General features: G+C 38.9%; 1 protein-coding gene across 2 annotated transcripts in view; it reads left to right on the top strand.

Annotated features, from left to right (window-relative positions):
- Window positions 1–10,880, top strand: part of CDADC1 (cytidine and dCMP deaminase domain containing 1) — a 30,844-nt gene continuing 19,964 nt past the window's right edge. Inside the window, exons 1-4 of one of the 2 annotated variants that reach the window (XM_018056736.1) lie at window positions 1–225; window positions 977–1,074; window positions 6,101–6,175; window positions 9,223–9,400. In XM_018056736.1, the coding sequence (XP_017912225.1) occupies window positions 144–225; window positions 977–1,074; window positions 6,101–6,175; window positions 9,223–9,400 (433 nt within the window). In that variant the 5' untranslated portion in view covers window positions 1–143. The remainder of the gene's footprint in view (window positions 226–976; window positions 1,075–6,100; window positions 6,176–9,222; window positions 9,401–10,880) is intronic. The other variant, XM_018056735.1, reaches the window with a different exon arrangement.

The following is a 10,880-nucleotide window of genomic DNA, read 5'->3' as shown; positions in this document are numbered from 1 at the left end:
AGCTCGTGCGTCATCTGAGCGCGCCGAGTTGGCCGTCGCCGTCCTGTCTGTTGCTAGGAGGAGGCGAGAGGTGGGGTTGCTGGGGCAAAGATCATGCAGGACAGCGAGAGGTTTCCTGGGCTGCAGAGGCCGCTAGGCTGGGGATGAGAGAAGCGGGGCAGATGCAAAATCTGGAGAGCGCGGGGGCCGGACGGTCAGTCAGCACCCAGACGGGCAGCATGACCGGTGAGTGCCCCGAATCCTGCTCCCGCCGTCAGCCTCTCGCTCTGCTCTGCGAGTCTCCCGCCGTTTCACTCCGGGTTTCCTCTTGCTCTTCTTCGCCTGCGTTTCTGCTCTCGGGTGTCCCATCCCTGCCCCGGGCGCGTCCCGGCCTCCGTCACCGGGATCTCTTGGCCCGGCTGCACTGGCTTCTGAAGTTGTGCTCACTCCTCACTCCCCTTTAGTTTTTCTCCCAGGACGTGGATCGGCGAGCCTGAAAATTCCCTAAATCGTGTTTTGTTTTGTTTTTTTCAATTTGATTCCAAAATTAACCGCACGCGGCGCTTTCCTTATTTCAGCTCCTTTACCTTTTAAGGTCACTGTATTTTTAGTTCTATGTTCTAATCCCTGCCCTTGTTGCAGCGCCTCATCACAGTTCAGAGTAAAGCTTGCTCCACCGTGATCTCCGATGCAAGGACTTTTCATAACTTAAAAAAAAAAATAATTCCCATAGCTATGTGCATCACTTGTACTTTTTTTTTTTTTTGCCTGCTGGGTGAAAGAGGGCCCAACTTCGGAAGGTGCTGGAAGAGGTTGCCCTTAAGGAGGCTGAAACTTTCTGATAAGAAAGTGCTTTGATTCTTTTGCACGCGAATCCTTTTTCTCTGCCTCTTGCTAAAACAGCGGAGCCAAGGCTGCAGCACCCAAGTGGCAGTGAGCTTAGTTCTGATTTTCATCATCAGTAAAAGTTTTAAGTGTTTGCCCTCTCTTTTTGTAGGTGAAATACCAAGGCTTTCTAAAGTCAACCTTTTCACTCTGCTCAGTCTCTGGATGGAACTCTTCCCAGCAGTGAAAACCCAAAGACAGAAATCTCAGGTATAATTTGTTTCATAGATAGTTTTTCAACCTTTAGGCAAGCGATGGTCTAAAATCTGATTTTATTGCTCTAGTTTCCGTCACACTTAAAAACAAACTCAACAAGCCTTCAAATTGCAAAACATCCTCGCGATTTAGTGTGATGCTTGTAGTTCATAGCTGTGACGGTTTCGCTTTCCAGACTAAAAATAGAATATTAACAGTTACCCTCTCAGACTGCCATCGGTATTTTCTTTGGTCAGCTGGCTGTTAAGGTCTTTGGCCCACATTTTAATCAGGTTATCTGTTTCCTTATTGTTGAGTTTTAAGAGTTCTTTGTATATTTTGGAGAGCAGTCTTTTTATCAGCTGTCTATTATAAATATTTTCTCCTAGTCTGTGACTTGTCTTCTCATTCTTTTGAGACATTGTCTTTTGCAGAGCGGTTTTTAATTTTAATAAAGTCCAACTTACCATTGATTTCTTTCATGCATCATGCCTTTGGTGTTGTATTTAAAAAGTCATTGCCATACTCAAAATCATCTAGGTTTTCTCCTATGGTTATTTTCTAAGAGTGTTATAGTTTTGGTCTGTGACTCATTTTGAGTTAAATTTTGAGAAGAGTGTAAGGTCTGTGTGTAGATGGGAAATTTACTTCATGATAAAATGATAGTTCTTGGAGTGGTTTTCTCCCAATACCTATGTGAAATGTTTTATAAATAAAACATTATTTAAGATGTTGTGCATTTTTATTTCCTATTTTTCAACCACTTACTGTTATTGGCTTTGAGAAAGTTCTTCATTTTCTTCATGGCTTTTGAAGTCCTTTATTCTCCCTAGTTGTTAATAGCTTAGTATTATTTTATGAAAATAGAAGATTGCCAAGCTGTTGGGTTTTTTGGTTTGGGGATTTTTTTTTGCTAATGGAATTTGTCTTAAAAAGACAGAAGCAAATGTTTAAGATTTAAGCCTTTTAAAGTGCATTTAAAAGCTGGACTTTACATTACAGTGTTATTCAGCTGTGAGAAGGAAGGACATCCTCCTATTTGCAGCACAATAAATGGACCTTGAACACATTATGCAAAATGAGTAAGTCAGACAGAGAGAGACAAGTCTGTATGGCCAAACTCGGAGAGAGTAGAATGGTGGTTACTGGGGGCTGAGATAGATGTCGTTTAAGGGTACAGACTTATGAGTAGTAAATAAGCCCTGGAGATCTAGTGCACAGTCACAGGGAGTGCAGAAAACAACGCTGTTTTATAATCATCAAACATGCTAAGAAATTAGGACTTAATTATTCCAACTGCTAGAAAGAAGTGAATAATAGTTGTGTAACATGATTATTCCAACTACTAAAAAAAAATGAGTAGTTGTGTAATATGATTGAGGTGTGCTGCTGCTGCTAAGTTGCTTCAGTCGTGGCCGACTCTGTGCAACCCCATAGACGGCAGCCCACCAGGCTCCTCTGTCCCTGGGATTCTCCAGGCAAGAACATTGGAGTGGGTTGCCATTTCCTTCTCCAATGCATGAAAGTGAAAAGTGAAAGGGAAGTTGCTCAGTTGTGTCCGACTCCTAGCGACCCCATGGACTGCAGCCCACCAGGCTCCTCAGTCCATGGGATTTTCCAGGCAAGAGTACTAGAGTGGGGTGCCATTGCCTTCTCCAGATTGAGGTGCTAATTATTGCTATAATGGCAGTCATATTATAATATACAAATGTATCAAAGTAATGTACATCTTGATTTTTTACAGTGTTATATGTCAAATGTATTTCAATTAAACATTAATTAAAAGCGGGGCTTTTTACAAATTGAGTAATAATTTTTAAGAACCTTTTTTAATATAAAGATTTGGTATCATTTTAATTCATTCATACACACCACACACACACACACACATACACCCCAAAATATATCTTGTTCTTTTTCATCAGACAGGCACATTAATTTATATAAATAATTCCACTATTAATTGCACATGATGTTCACAAAGTTGATAAGATCTTTTTCCTAATAAGAAAAATGAAAAAAAAAAAAGAAAAAGAAAAAAAAGAAAAATGTTCTCTAAGCTAAGGTAATAAATTCATTTCACTTAAATTCTTTATCCTGCTTTTGCTATAGAAAGTAAGCCACAGAAACTCTAAGATGCAGTTTCATATGTACTTGTATTGGAAACACTGCTTTTGACACTCTAAAAGTCTTTGTCTTTTTAAAAATAAAATATTTTTATGTGTTACAAAAATAATACATGTTTTTTATTTACAAAATAGAAGAAAAAAAATCCCTCATAATTGCACCACTTGGAGACTACTAACATTTTTGTGCTGTTTCACAACCTTTTTGCTCTATTTCCTTTATTCACTGGATATCATTTAATTCTGGATCCTGCCCTTTTGACTTAACAACATTGAAAATGCTCATGTTGCAATACTGTTATAAACACTGGAGTGGCGACTTAGTCTAATGCTTTCGGAGTAGCCAGTGCTTCAGCAATTTCCCCCACCCTCACCCCTATCTTTGTCAACCATCATTCTGTTCTCCGTGTCTATGAACCTGGGGATTTTTGTTTGTTTCTTTTGAGATCCCATATAAGAGAGATCATATGGTCTTTGTCTTTGTCTGACTGAGTTCAGTTAGCATAATGCCCTTGAGATCCCTTAATGTTGTTGTAGATGGCAAGATTTCATTCTGTGGTATGGCTAAATAATATTCCATTGTGTGTACTGAATACTCACAGTGTTTCTTTTCCATTCATCTGCTGATGGACGCTGAGGTTGTCTTCATATTTGGGCTATTGTAAGTAAATAATGCTGCAGTGAACATTGGGAGTGCATGTATCTCTTCAAGTTAGTGTTTTCATCTGCTTTTCATAAATACCCAGAAGTGAAATTGCTGGTTCATGTTATAGTTCTATTTTTAATTTTTAGAAGAACCACCATACTGTTTTCCATAGTGCCTGAACCAATTTACAGTCTCAGCAACAGTGCATGCTGCTGCTGCTGCGTCGCTTCAGTCGTGTCCAACTCTGTGCGATGCCGTAGATGGCAGCCCACTAGGCTCCCTCATCCCTGGGATTCTCCAGGCAAGAACACTGGGGTGGGTTGCCATTGCCTTCTCCAATGCATGAAAGTGAAGAGTTCCCTTTTCCCACACCCTCCCTAACATTTGTCAATTCTAGCTTCTTTGATGATAGCCATTCTAACAGGTGTGAGGTGATATCTCATTGTGATTTTGATTTGTACTTCCCTGATAATTAATGATGTAGAGTATCTTTTTGTTTACCTGTTGACCATCTGTATATCTTTGGAAAAATGTCTATTCAGCTTCTGCCCATTTTTTTATGGATTTGTTGATTTTTTTTTCTGTTGTGTAAGTTCTTTATATATTTTGAATATTAGCCTTTTGTCAGATATGTGATTTGCAAATATTTTCTCCAACTCAACAAGCTTTTTAGTTTGTTGTATTTCCAGTTTATTTTTGCTTTTGCTCTTTTGCTTTTGCTGTCAGATTCAAAAAATTACCAAAACCTCTGTCAAGAAGCTTACCACCTGTTTTCTTCTAGGTTTTTATCATTTTTTGTCATCGTAATGATTGCATAACAATCCATTCTATCAATGTAACATGTCTGTTTCCTTATTATCAGATATTTAAATTATAATTTTTGCCAACCTTAGGGAATTGTTAACTACAACCATTTCTGAATATAACTGCTATCTGAGTTTTCTGTGTTGTCAAATATTTACACTGTATGAATGTGTCTTGAAGTTTGTTCAGCAAAGTATACATAGTATAAAGAGTAAGAATTTTTAATTACCCAGTCTAAAACTAGATAAATGAGTGGGACTTCGGAGGAAAAAAAAACCCATAAGTACTTAAAATTTTTGGAATAATACACAATGGAATATTACTTAGCCATTAAAAAGAATACATTTGAATCAGTTCTAATGAAGTGGATGAAGCTGGAGCCTATTATACAGAGTGAAGTAAGCCAGAAAGAAAAACACCAGTGTAGTATATTAACGCATATATATGGAATTTAGAAAGATGGTAATGATAACCCTATATGTGAGACAGCAAAAGAGACACAGATGTATAGAACAGTCTTTTGGACTCTGTGGGAGAGGGCAAGGGTGGGATGACTTGGGAGAATGGCATTGAAATCTGTGTATTACCATATGTGAAATAGATCGCCAGTCCAGGTTCAATGCATGAGACCGGATGCTCGGGGCTGGTCCACTGGGATGACCCAGAGGGATGGGATGGGGAGGGAGCTGGGAGTGGGGTTCAGGATGGGGAACACATGTACACCCGGGGTGGATTCATGTCAATGTATGGCAAAAACCACCAGAACATTGTAAAGTAATTAGCCTCCAATTAAAATAAATAAATTTGAAAAAAAATTTTGGAATAGAAATCGAATACTACTGAACATGGCTGTCATTTAAAAATAGTTATCTTTACTACTAGTTCATAGTTTTAAATTTCAGTTATGTAAGACTTATCTAAAATTTCCCAAATATTACTTCATTAAAACTTTAGAATAATTGCGTTGTTCCCTCATGTTTCTCTATACATCATGTATTGTCTTTCTCTCCCAGCTCTTGCCATGGTGTCCTCTGGGACCTTATCTTTATGCTGAAAGACCTCACATACTTTTCCAGGACAGAAGTAATGTAGCATAATGGTGAAGACAGTAGATTAGGGGCTCAGATCTCTGCTTACCCATTTATTAGCTCTGTGACCATGGTTGAAATATTTTATCTCTATCCACAATTTCTTCATCTGGAAAATGAGAATAATCATAGCTACTTTGTAAAAGCTGGGAAAATTAAAGAAGGTGATTTAGGACCAGATACGTGGTAACTGTTGGGAATTATTATTATCATCATACATATAGTCAGCATTACCACTACCACCACCCCGCACCCCCATCATTTCATTACCAACATCATTACTTCCTCCGCTTCCTGTTCTTTACATGGGAAATATTGAATTAATCACATTTTATGTACTAATCCTTTTTTTGCCCCATTAATCTGCTTTTAATTAGGAAAAGGAGGAAGGAAAGCATGGACCCCTAGGAGACAATGAAGAGATGGCCAGAGTATCTGCTGACAAAAAACAGGTGCATTTTTATGATTTTTAAAAAAGACATGTTCATAGTAACAAAGCAAAAGGGATGATACAAAGTAGAGTAAAAGTTTCTTTTATATTCAAGTTCCCCATTCCCATTTCCAGGAGAGTTTTTGTGTATCCTTCTAAAAATCATACATTTATAAGACTATGTATGTCTCTCCAAAGGCTGGGGGTGGGGAGGTAAGACCAGATAGAATTATATAATCTATAATCTGTTCCTATGTCTTGCTCTTTTTTTTTTTTTTTTTTTAACATTTTCAAGTTTCACTCTCATCACCTTCCCATGTGAGTTCATATAGAATGTGTTGAGAAACCCTTTTCCATATTTTCTCAAACTCCAACATATCCTGCTCGTCTTGCCAAGAAGGCAAGGCCCTCGCTGTGCTCTGCCCAGGCCATTGCTCAGGAGTTGAGTTTGCAGCAGGTAACCTTGAGGGTTGAAGTGATGTCTCTCTCTGGGACATAGAACAGGCTTGCTCACCATTCTCAATAAAACACAGCAGAATTCCCAAGCACAGTGTTCCTCTCCTGTGACGCAGCTAGCTCACTCTGTGTCTAGAAATCCATATAGGCCTGTCTGCGTGACCCCTTGTGGGCAAGGGGACCGTCGCAGACGTGAGGCTTGCACTGCTTGCTGTACGGGAGCCGTAGTCATTTCTGATGTAGTCTGTCTTCTGCTCACATCTATGGAACAGTACCAGGCCAACTTACTAGCTTATAGGTAGAGTAATATCAAAGCCCAGACCTGACCAGATGAGCCTTGTTCTTTTTGATATGCCTTGTATTTCCTTGCCATCTTAATCTTTTAAGTTTTCCAGAGAGACTCTGTGATTCACTGGGTGTGGAGAGGAGACAAAACATTCATATTTTGAAAAAAGTTACGTTGTACATCTTTATCATTCAAAAAAGTTGCCTTGATATACATTCCTGGAGACTTCTGGTTATTTCTGAGAGTGAGTCTCGAAAATGCCCAACAAGAATATAGAAATAATTTGTTTTAGAATATTTAGATGTTTTTAATTATAAGAAAGGCAAAAGGAAAAAAAGTAGTGAACGTATACACAACAGACTGTCCTCTTTCACTTCTGTTTTACTGTAAAACTCTGCGATTAGGTTTACGTAGACGACTTGTCAAGATGTTAGTGAAGTGAAGCAAAATCAGTTTCCAGAACAGTGACTCACTGCAAAGATTTAGTTCTGGGAGTTGGGGTAAGCAGAAGTCCCAGAATGGAATGCAACAGAGGCTTTTATTGGCTTTAAGTTTGGGATGGAAGAATCCTGGTCTCAAACTTGAGGTTTTGGCCCTAGCTAGAAACAGAATGGGAAGAAAAAAAAGATATTTTCGAAAGTAAAAAGTACTCTCAACAAAAAAGTGATAAATGTGGCCTAAAAGATTGTTCCAATAAAAAAGTTAATTGATGAGTAATGCTTCATTTTTAAAGAATGATTTTTAGATATTCCGCTGAGTCTCATTTTCCACTGTTACAGAAATTTATACTCATAACTGAAACCGAAACTTGGCTCCTTTTTAGTTTGGTCTCGTCTTGCAAGCGATTTCAAACATGTCCTCTTGAGAATAACTTTAGAGTAAAATCTTTTTGAAAGGGAATAGGGAATAATGGACGCTGTGTTCCCAGCCCAAGTCCCCCTCATATTGTAAAATCCCTCATGAGCCCAAGGATTAGTTTTAATGTCCCTTCCTTCATAATTTTTTGCTGTGAAAACAGCTATTTTGTGGCACATGCAGAACTGATTTTTAACCTTAATGTGTTTTATCTGATGTAATAATTGTTACAGCTGCCGTTTTGATTAGTATCTGTATAAATTAGATCACCTTAGGTTTAAAGGAACCACTCTTTGGCCCTCCAGCTCATGCCCAGCTTCCGGGACTGAAAAATAAAAGTCAGCCCAGCCCCTTACCGTGGGCGGGAGACCGCTGAGACAGCTGTGGCTGAGTGCTCTTGCCTTGAGTTCTCTCTCTTTCTAACACCCGAGGTTATGTCTTCCTTTCCTTGAGCTTGACTATACATTTTAAAACATTTAAAAAATTATAAATAACCTATATATTTGTGGGAGGTGAATCCTAACCACATTAGTCTAGACTGCCATAGTCTTAAAAATTAGTAGAATCCTTTGTTAGAAAGAAGTTGAGAGTGTCAGTATTTAAAATATTTTAGGGACTGCCCTCGTGGTCCAGGGGTTAAGACACCGTGCTCCCAGTTCAGACGGCACAGGTTCAGCCGCCGGTCAGGGAACTAAAATCCCACATGCCAAAGCCAAATAAGTAAATAAATAAGAATAAAAAGTAAAATAGGATCAATTAGAAAATTTCTAGTTAGTAGATGTAAACTTTATATAGAATGGATAAACGCAAGGTCCTATTATATGGCAGAGAAAACTATCTTCAGTATCCTATTGTAAACCATAATGGAAAAGAATGTATAAAAAAATGAATGTGTATATGTATAACTGAATCACTTTGCTTTACAGCAGTAACTAATACAGCATTGTAAGTCAACTATACTTCAATTAAAAAAAACTTTTTTTTTTTTTAAATTTAAGATGACCTCTGATTTAGTTCTGGTTTTTACCATCTGTGAGTCTTTCAGAAAGTCATGTAAATTTTCTGGTCTTCACTTACCCATGTGTAAAATCACAGGGTTTGCGAAATTTTTCCTTCTTACTATCTAGAACCTTAATACTAAGTAGTCTTAGGCTAGATGCTATAAGAAACAAGTCAAATCAACTTCATTATTGCCCTTTACTAGGGTAAAAAGTAATTCATTTTTTACTAGGATAAATTTGTGATAATTAAATGCTTGTTTGGTTAAGAAAACCTAGATTTAGAAAACTTCTGGTATAAAGTCAACGTTTTAAACCTTCAGAAAATTTTTTGGACCTAATGAGAAATATGTATTTGTTCAAACTATATTCAGATGAAGAATTAAACTTTTGTTTTATTCATAAATCAAGTATAATCCACGAGATGATCATTAGATATTATAAAATAAATTACTACTTTATATCTTAATATAGGTGAAGAGAACTGGTCTTGTGGTGGTAAAAAATATGAAAATTGTTGGTCTCCACTGTTCAAGTGAAGATTTACATGCTGGGAAAATTGCTCTGATAAAACATGGGTCAAAGCTGAAAAACTGTGATCTCTATTTTTCCAGAAAGCCATGTTCTGCTTGTTTGAAAATGATTGTAAATGGTAAGTGCATATAAGGCTTTGTTGGGGATTAATAGCATTTATCTGAGAACAAGTCAAATTGTCTAATATAATTTAAAAATATACATATGTATCTGAAGACAGTTTGATATACTGTAAGAAGAAGAATCGGAAACCATGTATTCTGCTCTCAGCTGTATCACTAACTAGTTAGGTGACCCTCAGTGTGAAGTGAAGTGAAGTGAAGTCGATCAGTTGTGTCCGACTCTTTGCGACCCCATGGACTGTAATCTACCAGGCTCCTCTTGTCCATGGGATTTTCCAGGCAATAGTCCTGGAGTGGATTGCCATTTCCTTCTCCAGGGGATCTTCCCAACCCAGGGATCGAACCTGGGTCTCCCGCATTGTAAACAGACGCTTTACTGTCTGAGCCACCAGGGAAGTCCCGACCCTCAGTGTATTGGTAGACTAATACTAGCTGCTTTCACAAACACCAACAACATTTCAGTGGCTTAATATATTAGACACTCATCATGCATGTAATAGTCCAGTGCAGGTGTTATCAAACAGCAGCCAGCTATTCTGTGGTTGATCTGTGGGCCTCAGCATCTTCTGTCGTAAGCTACTGGAATCCCCACTGGCCTCTCCTGTGTCTAGAGACAGTAGAGCAGGCATGTTGCTGTTTAGCCACTGAGTAGTGTCCGACTCTTTGAATGTTTAGAAAATGTTGCTTTGTTATTGTTGTTTAGCCTCTTAAGTCTTGTCTGCTTCTTTTGCGACCTTGTGGGACTGTAGCCCACCAGGCTCCTCTGTCCATGGGATTTCCTAGGCAGGAATACTCGAGTGGGTTGCCTTTTACTCCTCCAGGGGATCTTCCCACCTCAGGGATCAAACCCGGGTCTCCTGTGTTGGCAGGCAGATTCTTTACCATTGAGCCACTAGGGAAAGCAAGAGAAAGCATACCTGTTTCTTAAAAGCCCTGGCCTGGAAGTCGCAGACATCATTTCTGTTCGCGTCCATTGTGGGAACTGTAATTCCTGGCTGGGTGGCTGCCTCCCAGTGACTACTCTACCCCTCGAAAGGAGGAGCACAAAGAATCAATGTATAGCTATCTATTCACACTGGGCTCCTCTCTAATCTTTGTGTTTATGATTCTGTTTTGTACCTAGGTATGCATCCAGACCATTTTTCCTATTTAAGAAATGGTATATCATTTACGTGGGCGTCCCGGGTGGCTGGTGGTAGGGAATGTTCCTGCCAGTGCAGCAGAGTGAAGGTCAGATTGACGGTAAGGGGAGTTCCCTTGAGCTATAGGCACTTCCAGAAGAAGCGGTCACGTGGCTAGAGCCTCCTTCAAAGGAGGCCTCCACAGTTACAGCCCAAGCCACAGTAAGAGTCTGTAGTAGCAAGGAGTAGATAGAAATGTGCATTTGTTCAACTCAGATGTTTATTATTTTGAATATAGAAAACCTGTGGGCCATCTGTTTATTCACCTCTGGGCACAATGATAAAAAAGTAAATG

The sequence above is a fragment of the Capra hircus genome, chromosome 12 (assembly GCF_001704415.2).
Source record: "Capra hircus breed San Clemente chromosome 12, ASM170441v1, whole genome shotgun sequence".
Taxonomy (NCBI): domain Eukaryota; kingdom Metazoa; phylum Chordata; class Mammalia; order Artiodactyla; family Bovidae; genus Capra; species Capra hircus.
The sequence above is the reverse complement of the archived record's forward strand: the minus strand, read 5'-3'. Positions and strand labels throughout refer to the sequence as shown.